At 43.8% G+C, this 24565-nt stretch overlaps 1 protein-coding gene across 1 annotated transcript in view; it reads right to left on the bottom strand.

The window, feature by feature from the left end:
- LOC126443026 (GDNF-inducible zinc finger protein 1-like) overlaps nucleotides 1-24565 on the bottom strand; it is a 115818-nt gene that overhangs the window by 71224 nt on the left and 20029 nt on the right. The window contains exons 3-4 of the mRNA XM_050090873.1: nucleotides 21561-21881; nucleotides 5161-5285 (exon numbers count right to left, since the gene is read on the bottom strand). Of these exons, the coding sequence (XP_049946830.1) occupies nucleotides 5161-5223 (63 nt within the window). The 5' untranslated portion in view covers nucleotides 5224-5285; nucleotides 21561-21881. The remainder of the gene's footprint in view (nucleotides 1-5160; nucleotides 5286-21560; nucleotides 21882-24565) is intronic.

Below are 24565 nucleotides of genomic sequence, written 5' to 3' on the forward strand. Positions count from 1 at the left end.
TTGTAAATGAATACTTAGAACAGTAATCTTACTGTTTGGGTTAAATTGAAAACACTGAGCAATATAATACATTAGGATACTATAGGCCTATGTTAATATATGTTAACAATGTTAAATGATATTTTCCGACATCTGCAACAGACTGTGTACCGTCAGATCACATGGAATAAATAAATACATACCTGTGTGAGCATCTTCAGAAATTAAGTAGCTCAGGGCCACATGTTACAAATATTTATTATATTTCCAGAATGAGATTTTCACTCTGCAGCGGAGTGTGCGCTGATACGAAACTTCCTGGCAAATTAAAACTGTGTGCTGGGCCGAGACTCGAACTCGGGACCTTTGCCTTTCGCAGGCAAGTGCTCTACCTGCAGAGTGAAAATCTCATTCTGGAAACATCCCCCAGGCTGTGGCTAAGCCACGTCTCCGCAATATCCTTTCTTTCAGGAGTGCTAGTTCTGCAAGGTTCGCAGGAGAGCTTCTGTAAAGTTTGGAAGGTAGGAGACGAGGTACTGGCAGAAGTAAAGCTGTGAGGACGGGGCGTGAGTCGTGCTCGGGTAGCTCAGTCGGTAGAGCACTTGCCCGCGAAAGGCAAAGGTCCCGAGTTAGAGTCTTGGCCCGGCACACAGTTTTAATGTGCCAGGAAGTTTCAAGTTTCATTCATTATATTACTAGTTTTTTATATTTTTCTGTATGACAGTTGCACTGCACATGGCCCAATACTCATAATGTGTCACCCTCGGCTATATAATTTCTGAAGACGCTCATGCTGCTCGACTGAAACATCAAGAAAATAAAAAAGTTACATGCAACTCGTTGAGTGTTCTAGAATTTTAGCTACGTAATATGTTTCAGACTTTTCTCCTAAGGAGATATTAAACTTTTTAATTTCCTCGATTAAATTTAGATGCCATAACTGTGATTAGAATTAAGAAATATTGGGACTACAGTGTGATATTGCCCCCCCCCCCCCGGCCCCCCCCATGCCCACCCCCTCGATATGCTGGTTGTGGTGACAGACTTACCTGTAACATAGTCCAAGACCTAGTTTAGGTTGTATGCTGATAATTTGGTTCCGAGACGGCACAACCAACGAATGTGCATGTGGAACATAAGCTACGGTAACAGACTGGTCTGTAATATACTGAGGTGACAGACACGGGATACCGATATGCACAATGACAGCGGTAGTATCAGGTATGCAAGATATGAAACGGCAGTGCATTGGGGGAGCTGTCATTTGTAATCAAGTGATCCGCCAAAAAGGTCTCCGACACAATTATGGCTGCACGACAGGAGTAGTTGGAGCTAGACGCATAGGACATTCCATTTCAGAAATCGTCAGGTAATTAAATATTCTGAATCCACAGTCTCAAGACTATGCCAAGACTACCATTACCTCTCGCCACGGACAACATAAGAACCTTCAGTTTCTCCTGACGTATTTCTTGCTCGAACAGTCCACGGGTATACTGCCAGTTCATAGTGTCCAACGGGCACAACATTTCGGCGATCAGACACGTTGCCGTCGTCAGGTGCACTGATGAACTGAGGTCCTGAGGGCGGGCGGCCAATTTAATCCCCTCCCCACGCAAGCCGCTCTCTTCGCCGTCCACGGCCGCGTCGCGAAGACGTGGGCATCGGAATCTGTCGGAGCGTCGGAGCTCAGTTTGTCAGCGCACCTGACGATGGTGACACGTCTAATCGCTGAAATGTTGTGCTCGTTGGACACTATGAACCGGCAGTATACCCGTGGACTGTTTGAGCAACATACGAACCGACTGACTTCGCTCGACAATTGAGAGCAGCGGCAGCTGCAAAGAGTTGTCAGTGCTAACAAAGAGGTGACACGGTGTGAAATAACTGCATAAATCAATGTGCGACGTAAATCGAATGTATCCACTACGACAATGTGGTGAAATTTAGCCTTAATAATGGGCTATTGCAGCAGACGCCTCTCCTGGGCTCGTGAACTGCACCGGTCGTACTCCGGACGACCGGAAAACCGTGGCCCGTCAGACGAGTCCCGATTCCAGTCGGTAAGTGCCGACGGTAGGGCCGGAATGTGGCGCAGTCCACGTGAAGCCGTGGACACCAGTTGTCTGCGAAGCACGGTGCAAGCTGGTGGTGGCTGCATAATCGTATGGGCTGTGTTTACATCGAATGGGCTGTAACCTCTGGTCCAACTGAGCCGACAATTGACTGTGAACGGTTACGTTCAGCTACTCAGAGACCATTTGCAGCCATTCATGGACCTAACATTCCCACGACAATGGGCCACCAGGCCACAATTGTTCGCAGTTGTTTTGAAGAACATTCCGGACAATTCGAGTGAACGATTTAGTCACCCACATTGCCCGACACAAATCCCACCGAAACTTTAGGGGACATAATTGAGAGGTCAGTCGGTGCACAAAATCCTCAACCCGCAATACTTCCGCAATTACAGACGTATAGAGGCACCGTGCATCAATATTTCTGCAGGAGACCTAGAACGACTCGTTCAGTCCGTGCCGTGTCGAGTTGCTGGTATCCCGTGACTTCATACACCACACTGTGTGCCTTAATACTTAACATTTTGTCATAAAACTAAAACAGCACCAGGGCAACTTCACAAAACATATTGTTGTTGTTGTTGTTGTTGTGCTCTTCAGTCCTGAGACTGGTTTGACTCAGCTCTCCATGCTACTCTATCCTGTGCAAGCTGCTTCATCTCCCAGTACCTACTGCAACTCACATCCTTCTGAATCTGCTTAGTGTATTCATCTCTTGGTCTCCCTCTATTATTTTTACCCTCCACGCTGCCCTCCAATGCTAAATTTGCGATCCCTTGATGCCTCAGAACATGTCCTGCCAACCGATCCCTTCTTTTTGTCAAGTTGTGCCACAAACTCCTCTTCTCCCCAATCCTATTCAATACCTCCTCATTAGTTACGTCATCTACCCATCTAATCCTCAGCATTCTTCTGTAGCACCACATTTCGAATGCTTCTATTCTCTTCTTGTCCAAACTATTTATCGTCCATGTTTCACTTCCATACATGGCTACACTCCATACAAATACTTTCAGAAACGACTTCCTGACACTTAAATCTATACGCGATGTTAACAAATTTCTCTTCTTCAGAAACGCTTTCCTTGCCATTCCCAGTCTACATTTTATATCCTCTCTACTTCGACCATCATCAGTTATTTTGCTCCCCAAATAGCAAAACTCCTTTACTACTTTAAGTGTGTCATTTCCTAATCTAATTCCCTCAGCATCACCAGACTTAATTCGACTACATTCCATTATCCTCGTTTTGCTTTTGTTGATGTTCATTTTATATCCTCCTTTCCAGACACTGTCCATTCCGTTCTTCCAAGTCCTTTGCTGTCTCTGACAGAATTACAATGTCATCGGTGAATCTCAAAGTTTTTATTTCTTCTCCGTGGATTTTAATACCCACTCCGAATTTTTCTTTTGTTTCTTTTACTGCTTGCTCAATATTCAGATTGAATAACATCGGGGAGAGGCTACAACCCTGTCTCACTCCCTTCCCAACCACTGCTTCCCTTTCATGCCCCTCGACTCTTATAACTGCCATCTGGTTTCTCAACAAATTGTAAATAGCCTTTCGCTCCCTGTATTTTACCCCTGCCACCTTTAGAATTTGAAAGAGAGTATTCCAGTCAACATTGTCAAAAGCTTTCTCTAAGTCTACAAATGTTAGAAACGTAGGTTTGCCTTTCCTTAATCTTTCTTCTAAGATAAGTCGTAAGGTCAGTATTGCCTCACGTGTTCCAATATTTCTACAGAATACAAACTGATCTTCCCTGAGATCGGCTTCGACCAGTTTTTCCATTCGCCTGTAAAGAATTCGTGTTAGTATTTTGCAGCTGTGACTTATTAAACTGATAGTTCGGTAATTTTCACATCTGTCAACACCTGCTTTCTTTGGGATTGGAATTATTATATACTTCTTGAAGTCTGAGGGTATTTTGCCTGTCTCATACATCTTGCTCACCAGATGGTAGAGTTTTGTCACGACTGACTCTCCCCAGGCTGTCAGTAGTTCTAATGGAATGTGGTCTACACCTGGGGCCTTGTTTCGACTCGGGTCTTGCAGTGCTCTGACAAACTCTTCACACAGTATCGTATCTCCCATTTCATCTTCATCTACATCCTCTTCCATTTCCATAATATTGTCCTCAAGCACATCGCCCTTGTATAGGCCCTCTATATAGTCCTTCCACCTTTCTGATTTCCATTCTTTGCTTAGAACTGGGTTTCCATCTGAGCTCTTGATATTCATACAAGTGGCTCTCTTTTCTCCAAAGGTCTCTCTAATTTTCCTGTAGGCAGTATCTATCTTACCCCTAGTGAGATAAGCCTCTACATCCTTACATTTGTCCTCTAGCCATCCCTGCTTAGCCATTTTGCACTTCTTGTCGATCTCATTTTTGAGACGTTTGTATTCCTTTTTGCCTGCTTCAGTTACTGCATTTTTATATTTTCTCCTTTCATGAATTAAATTCAATATTTCTTCTGTTACCCAAGGATTTCTACTAGCCCTCGTCTTTTTACCTACTTGATCCTCTTCTGCCTTCACTACTTTATCCCTCAGAGCTATCCATTCTTCTTCTACTGTACTTCTTTCCCCCATTACTGTCAATTGTTTCCTTTTGCTCTCCCTGAAACTCTGTACAACCTCTGGTTTAGTCAGTTTATCCAGGCCCCATCTCCTTAAATTCCCACCTTTTTGCAGTTTCTTCAGTTTTAATCTACAGTTCATAACCAATAGATTGTGGTTAGAGTCCACATCTGCCCCTGGAAATGTCTTACAATTTAAAACCTGGCTCCTAAATCTCTGTCTTACCATTATGTAATCTATCTGATACCTTCTATATTACATAATATACGAGTCTGTGATGAGTATTTTGATGCATATTGTTTATATACTTTGTAAACACACTATCCAAAATGCAAAGCGGCCCAACCCACTATAGCAATATTTATTGTTAATACAGGCACAGATTAAGTTTCCACGAGTTCCTTCTTTTGTTGCTGCGTACTTTGATAAGTTACACGTGTCTGAAAGTTGTCCTTCTTGATGGGATCTACAGAACACAATGGATGAATGGGAAAAAATGTAAAGAAAAGGGATGCGTTCTCACCGTGTCGGCCCCTGTGAAAGCGTCCAGTGGTTCTTCCTTGACGGGAACACGAGGAGACGACATGTGGGCAGATTATTAATGTTCACGGGTGTCAACCTCTCCGAATTGGTTCGTGTTTGTAGAAACTGTTGATATAAGAACAGACAGTCGAATCATCAACTCCATATAGAACAAGTAAACTAAATATTGTAACAAAGATTAAAACCAAATCACGTAGCTTTCATAACTATGAACTGCCAGTAGACACGGATTTATCATAATTTTGTTTCGAATTTGACCGAGTACGACCAGTCACACGTACTTCCGAGAGGGCGAGGCTTCAGATAACACCAACTGAGTTGCCTCGTATTTGGCAGGTCACTTGTATACGACCTAAAATGAATGATTAAGATATTTTGGCTCAACACCCCATTTTTGAGAAACCCACATCTGAAGTTCACCACACGCAATCGCCTCAGAATTGACAGAATCGAATAGATAATTGAAAACTGAGCATTCTTCATCATATACGGGTTTCCCACACACATATCTCCATAGAAATCAGGAAAAGGAACTATTATGACTGCTGCTTATGCACCCAAAAGGTGAACACTGTACGAGGAAAGTGACATTGTCGTAGCAACTACAGAGCAGAGAACCCGCATTTGATTTTCACATATATGCTGCCCTGAAAATAAAAAAGAAATAGTACACATTGAAAGACAAAATTGATTTTGATCCAATGACGGCATATGCCACCTGCGAGATAGTAGATGTAGTAGATGTACCGATAACGGTTTGAATGTCATCCGGCAACAGACAGCATACCGGCATACCGGGGCACTATCTGCGTCTACCGTTCGACATGGAATGCTCACACCCAGAAGGTTCAGTGTCGTGCAAATGTGCGAAGCAACCGAGCCACGGAGACAAACTCGAGATTACTACAGCCAACCGAGCAAGTTTCAAAGGGGTCAAACTGTGGCCCTCTGAGTAACGGGATGGTCCTTTTGGAGAATTACGACACAAGCCGGACATGGTGCGTCAGTCGTACAACGATGCCGGTATCAGTGGTCACGTGAAGATTCTCACGTCTGTAGATGAGGTTCCGGACATCCACACAACACAAGACACTTGCCACGACGGTCGTACTGAGAGACCGCAGCTACCACGACACAGGTGAGTGAGCTTGCCAGCCCAGACGAGTCGACACGAATTGCTGCGAAATGTCTACTAGCAGTGAGATTACGGACCCGCACATCTCTGTCCCGTCTTCCACTCGTCCCAAAGCGTCGACGTGCACGGCTCCACAAGTGCCGTCAGAGGATCGCTCGGAAGACGGAACGGCGCGCCTCGGTCGTCGGCGACAAAAGCGTATTCTGCCCGCAAGCGAGTGACGGTCATTTGCACGTACCACACAGACCCGGTCAGTGTCGTGTCGTACAGCGTATTCGTCGGAGACACACCGGGGCCACCGCAGACCTCGACGTCCTACGTCCCACACGGATTTCTGGGGGCATTTGACGCAGCATCACTCGTCTGTTAGTGCTGACAACTACATAAACACTGCTGCTCTCAGTTAAGTGAAAGCTGCTGACCACTACCTCGTCTGTAGTGAGAAGTAGTGCCCGAAATTTGGTATTCTCAGCACACTTTTAATACTGTGGATCTCTCAATACTGAGTAAGCTACAACTCTCGTTCACATTTCAGGTTTCTAGAGAGCACGGTAACGCACTCGGTACACGAGAATGTTGTCGGATCCATTCTTTTTCCGTTCTCGCAACAGGAAGGTGATATGTTGTTCCACCAGAATAATCCTTACAAAAACACTGTGCTCGGGGAACTCGATGTGCTCTGTGAGACGTGCACCCCTGGCCGGCACGATCTCCAGACTCGTCTGCAATCGAGCAGGTGGGGGGTACAACGAGAGGAGAGTAGACTCTCGGGAGTCGTCGACCGACAACTCTTACAGAACTACACGGACAGGTTGAGCAGGCGTGGCACAACATATCCCAGGACAGTATTCGCTCTCTGTACAATTGACTGGATGCCACAGTCGGCACCTACATTGCCACGTGCAGAGGCTACACCATGAATTAATACGGATGTTTCGGCACGGGTCAATGTCTGGTACCCAAAAACTGCTCTGCTACTGATCTGTAAATGTCATCATTTTATGTACTCCATATGCACTGTTGCAACAATGAATCTTGAGTGAATTTGAAACCTCTAAAAGCGTCTACTGGTATTGTTTCCGGCAGTGTGCACTGCCGTTTCTTTGCCTCCTCCTCCCCCCCCCCCCCCCAAATTCTAAACTGGTAGTAATAGGAGGTTTAACAAAAGTAATCTAATAAGAAATAACAACATAGGCAAACAAATTTCTCAAACGACTTTAATTAGTAAAGAATTAAAAATTTAATCCCTGGTTCTTTGCAACAGCTCTTTTACTCACTCCGTTACGTGTCCTCAGTTTCCTTCAGAGAACTACGCGGACGGTACTTGCCGTAATCGTTCGAAGCGAACACACTCGCAGCACCGAGAATATGTAACAACTGCAGTCTTCACGAAACTACATTGCTCCTTCCGAAGATTTGGCAGAAAACAAGTCTTTGTTGACATTTAAAAATATTTCTGTTTTGAGAATTACTTTTGATGCTTATCACGCACTGCCTGAAAAATCAATGCTGAAAGTTGATCACGAATTAAGCTGCCAATTATCACTGCAGCCGTGCAATTCCTGCTGCAGACTGCAGTTTCGAAGCGTCGACCTTCGATCGTGCGAGACAGTTGATTTTTGTTATCTGTCGACATGCCGTCACACATTACACTATTAGTTTGTCCACTGCAGGTATCCAATATTAGGCAAAACTCGTTATCAGCAACGTATGGGTTTACAATGTTCTCAAGATACTGAATTTGTCAGTTTACTAGATTTGGAGCAAGTGACAATTTTTCAGCAAGTCAGTTATACGATATGCCGAGGACCAAATTAATCGTCAGTTTCTTACAAGAACGAGAAAACTTTATACGACAATTTTTCGGATGCTGTGCTGGAACATTGTGCCACGTACGAAGCGGTGGTATATGCTGCTACTCGAGGTAGTAACATGTCCCACTTCCTTTCTACTGTGCCGTGAAAGATGTGTAGGAACCTTAATTTACGGTAGTAGTGACAGAGGAAAGACCTTATACAGTGCGCACAGTTTTTATTTATGCGCAGATACGAAATGCAAATGTGAGTACCGTACAGCCACGAGGCACAATTGAGGGCAAGTCTTTTACTGGTGGGGAGGAGCCGTTTACACTTTGACGTCGCAACTTGGGGGTCCGTGGATGCCGACGAAGCAATGGCTGTTGTTCCAGAGAAGATGGTTTGAAGTGAGTGGATTAATTACACATGTATGTCTTGGTTTTTGTGGATAATAACAATCTGTCAACAACTCTGCTTATTAAAAGCTCAAATAAGAATGTTTAACTGGTATGTTGAAAGTATTATTGGGACTGCCAAAATACGTAAGGATTTTGAAAAGCAGCAGTTATGTGGTTTTGCAGCGGGTAGCAAACGTAATCTTCCATTATCACAGTGGTTTCCTTTGGACCAGGGGTCTCCAAACTTTTTAGTCCACAGGCCACATTGACTTCCCACGAAGTCATAAGGGCCAAGATCTACCAAGTGGGATTGAAGCAACCTAGCACTCCACGATCACTGTATTGTAAGGCTAAAGGAAAGATGAAATCGCAAAAATCTAAGGTTGTGGAAACAGCTAAAAAAAAATATTTTATACGATTTACTTGCTATGTGTAATTTACAACGTAATCAAAAGAAAGTGAAACCTCGCTTAAGAATCATCTTCCATAACGATTTATTACTAAGGCTAGTGGCCGAAGTGGCATCTATTTGAAAGACTTGCACCAGACTCGTGCGCAGAATAAAATGCAAAGAATTTTTTTACTTAAAATGTTTTCGCCAAACTAGTGTGTTAAATGTTGTTTTTTTTTCACTATCGGACAGAGAACGGTCTGTCTGTTTATTGTGGTTAGCCACAAGTTTAACCACGACCTTCCGCTTCGTAAAGATAGAGCTCCGACAATGTCGCGGTGTATCGGTCGCGACAGGCCTCGAAACTCAATTGTTGGCAGTATAGGTACCACCTCAAATATTTTGGGGGCCAGATACCGGGGATGTCCGGCCAGCTGACGCGGGCCGCGGGTTGTAGTTTGGAGACCGCTGCTTTAGACGGAAAAGAAGTTCGGTTTAGCTACGAGTGGCAACGCACGGCACGACTACAACATCGAGGAGTGACACGAGTGCATAAAGGGAAGACCTGGTGGTAATTACAGACATACGACTGGGAGATAGACGTACGACTGGCAGATCACTGAATTGATACTCCAGTGAAAAACTTCCCAACAGCAAACAGCAGTGGTAACATTCCAACGAATGCACAATTTGACATATACTACCAACTGTGACAACCACTAGTTTCTCTCCGTTATGCGATAATACGCACAGATTGCTCCTATTCGCAGAAACCGTACTCTGAATTGTTTTCATACAATAGGCCTTAAAATTCTAATTCTTCACTAATTCGTGCTGTCTACTTTGTTATAACTCCTTATCGATTTATTGTTGTATTAACCCTCCTATCACAACCCATCTGGATGTGAAAAAAACACAAATGGGAAAAAAAAACTGCCAATTATGTCCAAGAATCTAACAGTTTGTCTGCTCGGTGGACCTTTTTCTACACGTCTGCCCAAATTTTGCACCATTCGTACAACAGTATTGCTAGCAGCAACACTGTGAGGGTGCAAATCAGGTTTCTTCAAATAGACACTGTAACAGCTGTTAAGTGTCAGTTACCTCTGATATCGCACACGGCGAGTTCACGTCAGTGAAGGACGCCTTCAAGACGAGTCAGACGCTACTATGGACACCCCGTCGAGTTCAGACGAGGTCGCGCAGTAGGGCTACGAGGAGCCGGACGATCCTTCTGCGCTACTGCAGTGAGACCTGGCAGGAACGTAGCCACTGTGACGAATGCTGACACCGGCGGTTACGAGAACGTACGGTTGCAAGGAGACCGGATCGCAGACGGTCACACGGCACTACCGAGAGGAGAGACCGTCGTGTTCAGCGTGCGGCTGTGGCGGGTTGTTCTCGAGATACGGCTGCAGCCTGAGCAGCAGTCGACACCACACTGACACAACGAACTGTCGCAAATCGTTTACTCGAAGGTCAGCTCCGGGGCAGATGCCCTGCGGCGTCCATCCCACTCACATCAAACGCCACTGTCTACAACTTCTGTAGTGTCGCGGAATAGTAAAGAGTCGGAAACGTGGAATATTGTCAAAGTTTCGTTCCCTATGCCGAGAGCCAGAAGCAGTACGTTAGCCGAGAGGTAGGAGGATTTCACATATATCGAAATGTGCCGTCACGCAGGGGCAACGGCCGGGTTACACACGACGGGTGAGAGAGAATTGCTTAGCGCACGGGTTCGTGTCAGACGGAGACTTTCGTAGAGCGCGAGACAGAGGTATAGCGTCAGCTGTACTGCATTTCGCAACTTTGCGTAAGTCGGCCGCAACGACACGTGACTCTGTTGCGAGAACACCTGAGGGGCGAGTACTACAGATGAATCGGCAGTACAAGTGGAACGAATGCGGTCATTACAAACGAGCACGACGTCAGGACGTCGCTCGTGCTTCCTTTAAATACGCCAGCTTTGATAGCGACGAGGCACTCTCACTCGCACTCGCAGTCGCAGTTAGATGTGTACCGGGTCGCTGCGTAGCGCACAGCTCGGTAATCAATATGTTAATCTTTATTGAGCAGATTTCGCAGTAACGGCGGGCCGTCCGGCAGCAGACGTGAGGGGACAGTACCGGCTCCGGTCCTCTCTGCTGCCGCTGTCAATCGGTGACCCGGGATTAGCGGACATCGCGGCAGACTCGCGCGCCGCCAATGCCGACCACACCGGTGAGCCGTCGTCGAGACCGTGCGGGGCCTAGGCCCCGTGCATCCGCCGTCACGACCGGGTGAGCCGACGACGCCGGGGGACTGCGGCCCGTTCCGCCCATCCGCCGCGGACGAGCCACTGGGAGCAGCAGGGAAGAAGACGGGGTGGGATAGAGTACTCTCCGCACTACGAGAACGCCTCTCGTGCAGACAGCACCGGGACTCGAACCCGGAGCCACCTGCCGTCCGCCGCCGAGCGGGCCGGCCAGCCGAGTGCCGCCAGCCACGCGCAGCCGGAGTGAGGACATTCCTCCCCTACGTCACAGCACGCGGCGCTGCGCTAGCGAGACTGGTGCGGCCCGGATCTGGTGTCGTCGCTACGAGTCAGCGAGGACTCGGGGAACGTCGTCGATATCGATATCACACTGTACTCGGCAGAAATAAAGGTGTTACAAATTAATAATGTTTCTTTGGCGTTTCTGACACTTCTACAGTCATTTCCTAGCATCCTGAGAACTGGAGAGGTCACCGCTCGGCCATCCAGTCCACCGTAGGCGACCAGGGCCACAGAGGTGCCTACAGATTTGGTGTCAGAAGTGGTCGTGTCCACCGCCAACAGATTTGGTGTCGGAAGTGGTCGCACCCACTGCCTACACTTCAGTAGCATCGAGTAAGAACCCATCAGAGGGCAGGCAGGGGGTGTGTCGTGTTTTCGAATCGGAGCCGGTTTTGCCTCGGCGTCAGTAATAGCCTGCTGTCGGTCAGGGACGGCCTGCAGCCGACCTGTGTGCCTGCTCGACACGTCGGACCTACGCCCGGTCTAGGGTGCGATTTCGTACAACAGCTGGAATGTTCTCGTCATTATCTCACACACCCTGACTGCAAATTTGTACACCAGTCTGATGATTCGAGCTGTTGTGCTGCCGTCTGGTCGAATCCTGAAACTGACAGCAGTGAGATTTTTGGGAAAATTTTAAGTGTATATCGACAGGATAGGCAGGTGTGGAATAGAGGTGGTGTATTTGTCACAGTAGACAAGAAAATCAAACCAGCAAGGTAGAAATTGAAGCTACATGTGAAAGTGTCTGGACAAGACTCAGTATGATGGGTGACCATAAAATGATAACTGGAACCTTATATCTCAATAGATTCATTTTCTGATGTAACCATAAAATTTACAGAGAAGCTCAGTTCACTTGCATGTAAGTTCCCCAGTCATACAGTAAACATTGGTGGAGACTTTAATCATCCAACAATTACTTAGGAAAACTGCAGTTTTGGCAGAGGTGGGTGTGACAAGACATTCTGTGAAACATTACTAAATTCCTTCCCAGAAACTATCTGGAACTGATAGGAACCCACTCATGATGGAAATATACTGAATCTAATGGCAATAAATAGATCTGCTCTCATATGAAACTTCCTGGCAGATTAAAACTGCGTGCCGGACCGAGACTCGAACTCGAGACCTTTGCCTTTTGCGGGCGTGTGCGTGGTAGAGCACGTGCCCGCGAAAAGTGAAGGTCCCGAGTTTCAGTCTCGGTCCAGCACACAGTTTTATCTGCCAGGAAGTTTCAAAATCAGCGCACACTCCGCTGCAGAGTGAAAATCTCATTCTGGAAACATCCCCCAGGCTGTGGCCGGCCATGTCTCCACAATATCCTTTCTTCCAGGAGTGCTAGTTCTGCAAGGTTCGCAGGAGAGCTTCTGTAAAGTTTGGAAGGTAGGAGACGAGGTACTGGCAGAAGTAAAGCTGTGAGGACGGGGCGTGAGTCGTGCTCGGATAGCTCAGACGGTAGAGCACTTGCTCACGATAGGCAAAGGTCCCGAGTTCGAGTCTCGGTCCGGCACACAGTTTTCATCTGCCAGGAAGTTTCATATCGGCGCACACTCCGCTGCAGAGTGAAAATCTCATTCTGGAGACCTGCCCTCGTCGAGGAATCCACATCGAAACTGGTATCGGTGACAGTGATGCAGTTGTGGCAACAATGATTACCAAAGTACAAAGGATGGCTAAAAGAACCAGAAAGGTATATAGGTCATTAAACTAGATAAAAAAATCAGTAGTGTCGTATTTCAACGTGTAACTTGAAACTTTCGGCGGAGAACAGGAGCTCTGGGCCAAGTTTAAAAGAATAGTTGATCGTGCACTGGACAGATATATACCCTGTTGACGAGTTCGTAATGTGAAGGAAGCTCCACGGTATACTGTCACTGTAAAGAAACTTATGAGGAAACCGAGATTACTGCACGATAGGTGTAAAAGGAAGCATAGGGCTATAGATAGAGATGCACTAAATGAAACACATTTGACTCTAAGAGTGCAATGTGTAACATTTTCAATAACTACCGTAGCATAATACTGTCAAGTGATCTTCCACAGAACCCAAATAAACAGCAGTCATTATATTGTATTGTACAGAACTGGCGACCTAGAAACGACGGAGAGGCTTTGTCCCTGCCGTAGCCCTCAGTGATTCACAACACCACGACAGGCTACGGCAGTCCACTCACCCCACCGCTGCCCCACATCGAACCCAGGGTTATTGTTCGGTTCGGCCCCCAGTGCACACACCCCCCCCCCCTCCGGGAACATCTCACACCAGACGAGTGTAACCCCAGTGTTTGCGTGGTAGAGTAATTACAGTGTATGCATACGTGGAGAAAGTGTTTGCACACCAATCGCCGACATAGTGTAACTGAGGTGGAATAAGGGGAACCGGCCCGCATTCGCCAAGGTAGATGGAAAACCGCCTCAAAAGCCATCCACAGATTGGCCGGCACACCGGACCTCGACACTACTCTGCCGGGCACCGGCCTTCCCGCGCGGAAAGCAGTGTGTTAGACCGCACGGCTAACGGGGCGGGCAATTTCACTTGTACTTAAAAACTGTTAGTGGCACCAAACTTAGTGTGCAGTCCCTATCAGTGAGACAGGAACTAAAGTTGTGGGTAGCAAAGCAAAAGCAGAAGGAGAAATGTTTAACTCCGATTTCAAATGTTGCTTTACAAAGGAAAACCCAGGAGAACGGCCTCTCACTATTAGTGTCACTGGTGTTGGTGAACTATTGAAGTCGTTAAACTCGAATGAAGCTCCAGGGACAAATGAAATCCCCGTCAGACTATACTGAATTTACAGACCAGTTAGCCCCCCTTCTAAATATAATCTAGCGTAGATCCCTCAAACAAAAGAGGGTCGCACCCGTCTACAAGAAGGGTGGTAGAAGTGATCCACAAAACTACTGTTCAATATCCTTGACATCGATTTTTTGTAGAATCTTAGAACATTTTCTGAGTTCAAACATAATGAGGTATCTCAACGGCAACCAGCACAGATTTCGAAAACACTGATCGTGTGAATCCCAACTTGCACTGTTCTCGAGTGACACTGAAATCTTTGGCTCACGGCAACGACATTGATGCAGTATTTCTTGACTTCTGGAAAGCATTTGACACAGTACCACACCAATACTTATTGTCAAAAATTACGATCGTATGGCATACCGTGTGAAATTTGTGGCTGGATTGAGGACTTTTTGGTAGGGAGGATGCAGCGTGTCATCTCCGATGGAGTGTAAGTGTCGGATGAAGTAACTTCAGGTGCGCCCCAGGGTAGTGTGTTGGGACACTTGCTGTTCGTGTTATGTGTTAATGACACTGCGGACTATGTTAACAGTATAATCACGCTTTTTGCAGAGGATGCAGTTATCTATAATGGAGTACTATCTGTGAGAAGCTGCATAAACATTCAGTCAGATCTTGATAAGATTTCAACGTGGTGCAGAGATTGGCATCTTGCTCTAAATGTACAGAAACGTAAAATTTTGCACTTCACAAAACGAAAAAAGTAGTATCCTACGGCTATAATATCGACGAGTCACTGTTTGAATCTGCCAGCCCATACAAATACCTGTGTGAAACACTTTGTAGGGATATGAAATTGAATGATCACATAGGTTCAGTCGTGAGAAAAGCAGGTGGTAGCCTCTGGTTTACTGGTAGAATATTGTGGAAGTGCAATCAGTTTTCACAGGAGACTGCTTACAAATCACTTGTGCAAGTGGTTGTAGAATGTTGCTGAAATGAGTGGGAACCATACCAGATAGGACTAACGGGGGATATTGAACGTATACAGAGAAGGGCAGCACGAATAGTCACAGATTTGTTTCATCCGTGGGAAAGTGTCACAGAGATATTGAGGGAACTTAACTGGAAGATCCCTGAAGATAGACAAACTATCTCGAGAGAGCCTGTTAACCAAGTTTCAAGAAACGGCTTGAAATACACTACTGGCCACTAAAGCTGCTACACCACGAAGATGATGTGCTACAAACGTGAAATTTAACCGTCAGGAAGAAGATGCTGTGATATGCAAATGATTAGCTTTTCAGAGCATTCACGCAAGGTTTGCGCCGGTGGCGACACCTACAACGTGCTGACACGAGGAAGGTTTCCAACCGATTTCTCATACACAAACAGCAATTGACCGGCGTGGCCTGGTGAAACGTTGTTGTGATGCCTCGTGTAAGGAGGAGAAATGCGTACCGTCACGTTTTTGACTTTGATAAAGGTCCGATTGTAGCCTATTGAGATTGCGATTTATCGTATCGCGACATTGCTGCTTGCATTGGTCGAGATCCAATGACTGTTAGCAGAACATGGAATCGGTGGGTTCAGGAGGGTAACACGGAACGCCGTGCCGGATCCCAACGGCCTCGTATCACTAGCAGTCGAGATGACAGGCATCTTATCCGCACGGCTGTAACGGATCGTGCAGCCACGTCTCGATCCCAGAGTCAACAGATGGGGACGTTTGCAAGACAACAACCATCTGCACGAATAGTTCAATGACGTTTGCAGCAGCATGGACTATCTGCTCAGAGACCGTGGCTGCGGTTACCCTTGACGCTGCATCACAGACAGGAGCGCCTGCGATGGTGTACTCGACGACGAACCTGGGTGCACGAATGGCAAAACGTCATTTTCTCGGATGAATCCAGGTTCTGTTTACAGTATCACGATGGTCGCATCCATGTTTGGCGACATCACGGTGAATGCACATTGGAAGCGCGTATTCGTCATCGCCATACTGGCGTATCACCCAGCGTGACAGATGGGATGCCATCGGTTACAAGTCTCTGTCACCTCTTGTTCGCATTGACAGCACTTTGAACAGTGGACGTTACATTTCAGATGTGTTGCGACCCGTAATTCTACCCTACATTCGATCCCTGCAAAACCCTACGTTTCAGCAGGATAATGCACGACCGCATGTTGCAGGTCCTGTACGGGCCTCTCTGGATACAGGAAATGTTCGACTGCTGCCCTGGCCAGCACATTCTCCAGATCTCTCACCAACTGAAAACGTCTGGTCAATGGTGGCCGAGCAACTGGCTCGTCACAGTACGCCAGTCACTACTCTCGATGAACTGTGGTATCGTGTCGAAGCTGCACGGGCAGCTGTACCTGTACACGCCATCCGAGCTCTGTTTGACTTAATACCCAGAGGTGGTTGTTCTGGGTACTGATTTCTCAGGATCTATGCACCTAAATTGCGTGAAAATGTAATCACATGTCAGGTCTAGTATAATATATTTGTCCAATGAATACCCGTTTATCATCTGCATTTCTTCATGCTGTAGCAATTTTAATGGCCAGTAGTGTATTACTCTAGGAATATACTACAAACCTCCATGTATCGCACAACACAGGGATCGTGAGGATTAGTCATTCTTCTCGCACTCCATACATGAATGGAGCAGGGAGAAATCCAAATAACCGGTACAATGGGACATACCCTCACAGTGGCTTGCACAGTATAGACATGCATGTAGACATTCACGAACAGCATTCCGGGGGCTGTTGTCCGACACGATATCACCAACATACCGCTATGTGCGACACCAACACGGTCTGCAGTGTGTCAGCATGTCGCCTCGGCCTACTCGACCCCAGATCCGTCTCCAATTGAACAAATATGGGACGTCATCAGATGATGACTCCAGTGGTTGACAAGTGGCACAAACCGTCCCTACATCGACCGATCAAGTGCAACAGGCGTGGAACTCCAGCTTACAAATTGACATCCGGCACCTGAACAACACGACGCATGCACGTTTGCATTCTCACATTCAAAATTTTGGTGGTTAAACCTGTTATTAATGTACCAGCAATTCACATTTACAGTGGTTTATATTGTGCTTACATTAACTTGTGGTCTTTCAATGTTGATCACTTACATATGTTACCTAAACAAATATATTCCTGAAATTTCATTACTCTACTTTTTTGGTGGTGCAATGCTTTTTCTGTCAGTGTATATGATGATGAAAAATGCTCCCTTTTCTGTTATCTACTTATCCTGTCAGTCCCGAGTCGATCACACATCACGAACTCCGAGTACAGTTTAATAAAAAATGGAGCTGTTGAGCCAAGATATCTTGAGTCTTCTATTTTAGGTTGTGCACAAGTGACCTGCCAAATACAAGCTGAATCGGTCGGTCGTATCTGAGGCCTTTCTCCTATAGGATGTAAAATATTACCAAGCCATTTATAAACGTAGCATTTTCCACAAGTATGTTATGAAACACTTGCAGAGGTTCTACAGCATTAAATACATTCTAGGTGACCATATTTAAATCCACAGCCAGCTCAAGTCAAAAAAGGGACATCCGACTCGATAATTCACAATAAAGTTCCAATGCATTCATCAACTGTTCTGTGCTTGAATCTCTGGGCCAAAACATACAATGCCAACAGTTGAAATGATACAAAAAGTCTTCAGTAAACTGTACTGGTATCACTGGATCTGCACAACCCTTTCTGACGAAAAGAATTTATGTTCCTTTCTGTCAACCCTTCTATGAAACCGCTACTTGAAATACATCGGGTCACACGAATAAAATAGAGAATATACTTTATACTCTGAATTTCAGATAATATTCTTAGGTTTGCACAAATAAAGTGAGTCTTCAAATATAATCCACCCGAGAATGTTCTCAGCTCGAGTAAAAGGGCGGGGGGAAGTTGCTCAACATCGAGATCATTCTCCGATTTCGAATGAATAAAACTAGAAAAGTTTCTCACAAGTGGAGAACATTCTCCATTTTTCTGATGTGAGTCGCATAGCATACTTCGAGCTGAGCAAGTTATGTTTTGTTCAAGTGTTACCAAGTGTTTTTAGTGAAAAAGGCAAACTTTATGGTGCTCAAAAGGCAAACTTTATGGTGCTCAAAAGGCAAAAAGATATATGCAGCACAAAGGAACACAGAAGAAAAAATTGTAGTTTATACAGATTTGACAGAGAAATCATTATTCGATTCACAAATCACTTTCTACCTGAAAGTCACGAAAAAAAGGTGTGCCTTTCCAACAAATATAAAATGAAAACTTTTTGTGCTACTTAGTAGACCCAAGCTTTCAGACTGGTGTAGAAGACTTAGGAACACACTGGACAACTGTATAGCTAACATTTTCATATGTTCTTCAGCAAAAGTAACAGAAAAAACCCTGTTGAAGATCCAATTTCAGAGAAATGATGTTCATATACAAAAACTTGAGTGTGCAAGAAAGGATGGGAGCATGTCTGTGTAAGCTAGAAACCAAGCTGGGTAACACAAAACTGTCTGATGGCAAGGTAATAAAATGTGCTGGAAGACTAACGGACAAAGTAATTGACGAATTACAGGAATATTATGGGAAGGCCATTAGAGATAACTGTGACAATTTAGAGAAGATGAAAAGAGCTGTGTGGAGCACTTTCCTTCATCAAATATAACCGATGAAAAGCCATGTCGTGCTTTGTGTCCACCACCACCAAACACTTGGTGTAAATACAGGGTAGCTGAATTTTCTGGCACCCTGCATGAAGTTACACACAAACATTCTCTTCCTTTGGCAGTAATGGAGGCAATCAAATCTATTTACAGAGATTTGGCAAATCCTGAACTACTAAGGAAGTGTTTACATGGGAAGAGCCAGAATGTGAATGAGTCGTTCAATAACGTTGTGTGGTGCCGTGTGCCTACAAATGTATTTGTTGGCCTTATGACTAAAGTTAGCAGTGCCTGATGCTGTAATAGCTTTTAGCGGTGGGAACTATAAAAGACTTAAGGTTCTGGAGAAGTTAGGGGTAAGATTTGGACAGAACACAGCTAAAGGACTGCGAGAACTGGATGAGCTTCGTGTACGCGAAGCAGAGTTAGCTGCTCAGCAAATGACAAAAAAAGCAAGAAAGAAAGCATTGGGCTGTTGTGACACTGAAGAAGAGACAGACCATGGGCCAGGGCAATTCTAGTGCATAAAAGACGCAGAAATGTATGTCTGTGTAAGAACTCTTAACAAGAGAGTTTTAAACCTCAATATCTCTGAAATACATTTTTTTGCAATATATGACCTATTTTCTAAAAAGGTACTGATAGTAGGGACACGAAATTTTCGCAGCATGCCAACTGCGAGATTCAACACATATGGAACTACAATCATTGAAATATACTGAGTTGTTTTGTTTTCATGTTCATTTATTTACAAAATTCTGTCAAAAATTCAGTGTTTGAAAAAAAGATAACATACCCCACAATACAATTTCAGTAAAATGTTTTTTTATTCCAGTCTTTGTTCACAATATGAATTCTTTAGATGATGATGACCAATTTCAGTCCGTAACGACCATCCTCAGATCTTTTTTACGCCATGTCCTAAAGTGATAAGGCCATAATGGAATCGTCAAAACATATAAATATAATCGGCATAGAATCGTCATATAGATCTAAAATAAGGTGTAGAATAGGCCGCATCGTCCACAGTCATTATTGCAACTCACTATTGCAGTTGCAACAATGACTGTGGACAATGCGGCCTATTCTACACCTTATTTTAGATCTATACGACGATTCTAAGCCGATTATATTTATATGTTTTGACGATTCCATTATGGCCTTATCACTTTAGGACATGGCGTAAAAAAGATCTGAGGATGGTCGTTACGGACTGAAATTGGTCATCGTCTAAAGAATTTATATTGTGATCAAAGACTGGAATAAAAAAACATTTGACAGTATTGGATCACTGTTTGTATACGCGACCATGTCACAGATGGTGAGACAATTTTAGTAATAATTCTAGTTCAGTGTATCTAGAAAGTTGCATTCAATAGTTATGGAAAATTGTAAGTTGGTGTCTTAAAAAGTTTTCAAGATAATGGGTCACAAAATTCGATAAATTAACACTGGCAGCATAGGACATACAATGTCACCTAGGTTTTCCTTGCGTAAATGTGCAGGTGACGCGTGGTTATAGTGAAATGTTCACCTGTGTTGCTGCTTCATGGCCTGACACAGTACATGATGCTAGGACAATGAGAACATCAGATGTATTCCTGATGAGAAAATGTGCAGTGGTTTACTTTTGGGGGCCAAAGGATATGGTGTGGCACTGTGGTTTATGACACCATTCCAAAATCCTGAAACATCTGATGAGAGGGCGTACAACAGACTTCACTCTACAAGAAGGGTGATAATCGAATGGTGCTTTGGACAGCTGAAAAGGCATTCCCAGGTCTGCAAAACAAAATAAGTGTTGCCCAAACAAAAATCTCCAGTGATCATAGCCTATTTTGTTTTGCACACTGTAGCAAAACAAACTGGGGATGATAACTCTGAGGCACTTAGTGAAGATAACAATCATCCATTACTGGGAGAAGAGAAAACAGCAATCATACATGTACACAATACAAACAGAAAACTGGAAATTGTTAGTGTAATATGTCAACTGTAGCGTGCGGGAGTTTGTTCCAAACATTGTACAAATAAAAATAATCCATGTGTTTTTTGTAAATAAAATAATTTTTACTTCTTCAAATACAACAAAATACCATTTTCATGGAAATAAAAAAATAGTGTTCCGCTCTCACATAAGAATATGCAATTTAGTGTTTTCTTCCTCCTCTCTCACTAATTTTACTTTCACCAAAAATTGTTTAAGCTGTAACATCTCCAACAGGTACATGTTATTCTTACAGTTCTACTTTACCAAAAATTGTGTCAAGGGTATGGTGAAGGTATTTACCAAATACTACAGTAAATAATTGTACTAACTGTTTAGCCTTTAATATTTCACACAGGAACATATTACTCTTTTTGTTCTACTTTACCATAAATGGTTTCAAAGGTGTGGCGAATGTAATTGTTAGAAATCACAGTAAATAAAAGCACAAATCATTTAACTTTTAACATTTCAGTATGGAACATGTTATTCTTATGGCGTCAGTGAAAAGAAATTTGAACTCAAATCATTTCTGTACGAGGATACGGATTTATGACGATGTACAACAAACATTTAACTTAAAAATTAATTTTTAATTTTACAAATACTACATAACAAAATATCAGATGTGAAGAAAATAAAATTGTTCTTTGTTACATAAGGAAATGAAAACCACTATCTCTCTTTTTCTTCCACTCACATGAATTTTCATTGTTTTCGATTTAAAACATCGAGCGGGTAGAGAAAACCAGTCTCTGTAGTTCCACATCTGACAAATTTTTGGGTTTCTCAGTCTCTGTAGTTAATAACCATCATTTTGTAGCCAAAAGAGGAGAAAAAGCAATGGCTGTCACCTCAGAGCCTACTACATCTGACAGATCTTCAACTACAATTGGTGACACTTGTAAAAATGAGTGTGGATCAAAGAAAATAGTATCAGAATTGTGGGATACCACAACTTTGAAATTACCATCAGGGTACGGCACACTTTTCGATGCTGACGCCCCTACTGCAAAAGCCCCTGAAACAAACAAAAAAGGAAAACAGTAGTAGTGTGTGTCACAACTTTTTTTGAAATGAGTACATGTAGCAAGCAGGATTATGCAGAACATGGAAGGGGTCTGTCCAATTTGATGCATGCTCCAATGCACTAGGTTTACTGAAAATATAGTCAACTTTTGATTTGATTCTGACAGGGAAGCTAAAACATCTTAGGTCTAACCTGCCGCTGCCCACACTGAAACTCCCTGTATATCCAGTAAAGCCAACCAATGCCCTCAAATAGTGCAAGGAGCCCCTTTAACAGTTTTTTGTTAGACACAATTTCTTCAGGTCTAGTTGTCTCAAAGATTCTGTATCTTTTACTCTCCAATGCCACGCATTCGAAGATTAGGTGTGATGCAGATTCTTAACCCTCATCACAGATCGTCAACTTTTCCCAAATGTCATTTCATTTATGCAGAATAAAAACAAATAGTTTGCTAATTTATAATAAAAATGTGTTAAGCACATAATAATAAATGAGGGGTGGGGAGGAAGAACTTATCAGGAATGCTAACGGTGTATCGTAGGGTTGCAGTCATCCCATCAAAAAAGTCCTCCCACTTTTTTAATATTATTTCACATTCCTTGTCTTCTTTGAATCCATTTTACACTTAAATCATGCTTCATACTGTGCACTTTTTTAAAAAAAATATGTGACTATCTGTAATGTCTTTTCCAAAACTTGACACGTGTCATAAATGAATTTGTGTAAAGCTATCAGATTTTCCTTTTCCCTAGCAATAGGAATTTGAGATTTGGGGACAATAACTGGATAATCTTTTATTATGCTAACCAGTGCAATTCCGAGTCCTCCAACTTGTGAACACAACACACACTTTCACTTCACAAACAATCACAACAAACTTAAGGCATACAAATGCAAACAACATGAGAACCAAAGAGGTCAGACTTTAATCACCTCGCTGAGAACTGATTCAAAAGGTGGGGAGGTAACGAAGAAGCACTCCCTAGTCAGAAAATATGCTCTGAACTTTTTATTCGTACGAAATTAAAAACTTACTCTGAGAATGTTCTTCTGCCCTGAGAATCTCTTCTGGATAATACTCTCACGTTTACTCACACGACCCACTGTGTAACATTTTGACGTGACGCACGAGACGGGGCTCGATGCTCAGTAACGGGACTCCTCACACATCTGTAACGCATCTCGCGGATTGCACTACTGTAAAAGGGAAAATCTGAGGCTCCTACCTGCTAGCCACATTAGGGCAATGAAATTACAATGGTGTGGAAAAAGTGCAATTCTGTAGGTTGTCAGAACGAATGCAGTTTGTGAATCAATTGCGTACTTACGTTTATGAGTGGGCTGTAAGCACAAGCTCCAAGAACAGATTTAATGCTCTAAATCTCGACAAAATGTTTCACAGCAGCTGCAGACTTATACGATACCATTAGCTGTTGTGTTGCCCACACAGCATTTTGAGTCTTAGAAACGTGTACGGTTGTTTAAGTGCACTGAACTGTAATAGAAAAATGCAATGAACAGGTGTATACTGGCAAGAATACATATACGATCTGTTCTGGTATCAGGCAGTAGTTGTATTGGGTGGTTGATGTTGTTGTTGTTGTGGTCTTCAGTCCTGAGACTGGTTTGATGCAGCTCTCCATGCTACTCTATCCTGTGTAAGCTTTTTCATCTCCCAGTACCTACTGCAACCTACATCCTTCTGAATCTGCTTAGTGTATTCATCTCTTGGTCTGCCTCTACGATTTTTACCCTCCACGCTGCCCTCCAGTACTAAATTTGTGATCCCTTGATGCCTCAGAACATGTCCTACCAACCGATCCCTTCTTCTAGTCAAGTTGTGCCACAAACTCCTCTTCTCCTCAATCCTATTCAATACCTCCCCATTAGTTATGTGATCTACCCATCTAATCTTCAGCATTCTTCTGTAGCACCACATTTCAAAAGCTTCTATTCTCTTCTTGTCTAAACTATTTATCGTCCACGTTTCACTTCCATACATTGCTACACTCCAAATACTTCCAGAAACGACTTCCTGACACTTAAATCTACACTCGATGTTAACAAATTTCTCTTCTTCAGAAACGCTTTCCTTCCCATTGCCAGTCTACATTTTATATCCTCTCTACTTCGACCATCATCAGTTATTTTGCTCCACAAATAGCAAAACTCCTTTATTACTTTAAGTGTCATTTCCTAATCTAATTCCCTCAGCATCACCCGAGTTAATTCGACTACATTCCGTTATCCTCTATTTGCTTTTGTTTATGTTCAACTGCTTTGCTGTCTCTGACAGAATTACAATGTCATCGGCGAACCTCAAAGTTTTTATTTCCTCTCCATGGATTTTAATACCTACTCCGAATTTTTCTTTCGTTTCCTTTACTGCTTGCTCAATATACAGATTGAATAACATCGGGGAGAGGCTACAACCCTGTCTCACTCCCTTCCCAACCACTGCTTCCCTTTCATGTCCCTCGACTCATATAACTGCCATCTGGTTTCTCTACAAATTGTAAATAGCCTTTTGCTCCCTGTATTTTACCCCTGCCACCTTCAGAATTTGGAAGAGAGTATTCCAGTCAACATTGTCAAAAGCTTTCTCTAAGTCTACAAATGCTAGAAATGTAGGTTTGCCTTTCCTTAAACTTTCTTCTAAGATAAGTCGTAAGGTC

Source organism: Schistocerca serialis, unplaced genomic scaffold, assembly GCF_023864345.2.
Source record: "Schistocerca serialis cubense isolate TAMUIC-IGC-003099 unplaced genomic scaffold, iqSchSeri2.2 HiC_scaffold_1420, whole genome shotgun sequence".
NCBI lineage: Eukaryota > Metazoa > Arthropoda > Insecta > Orthoptera > Acrididae > Schistocerca > Schistocerca serialis.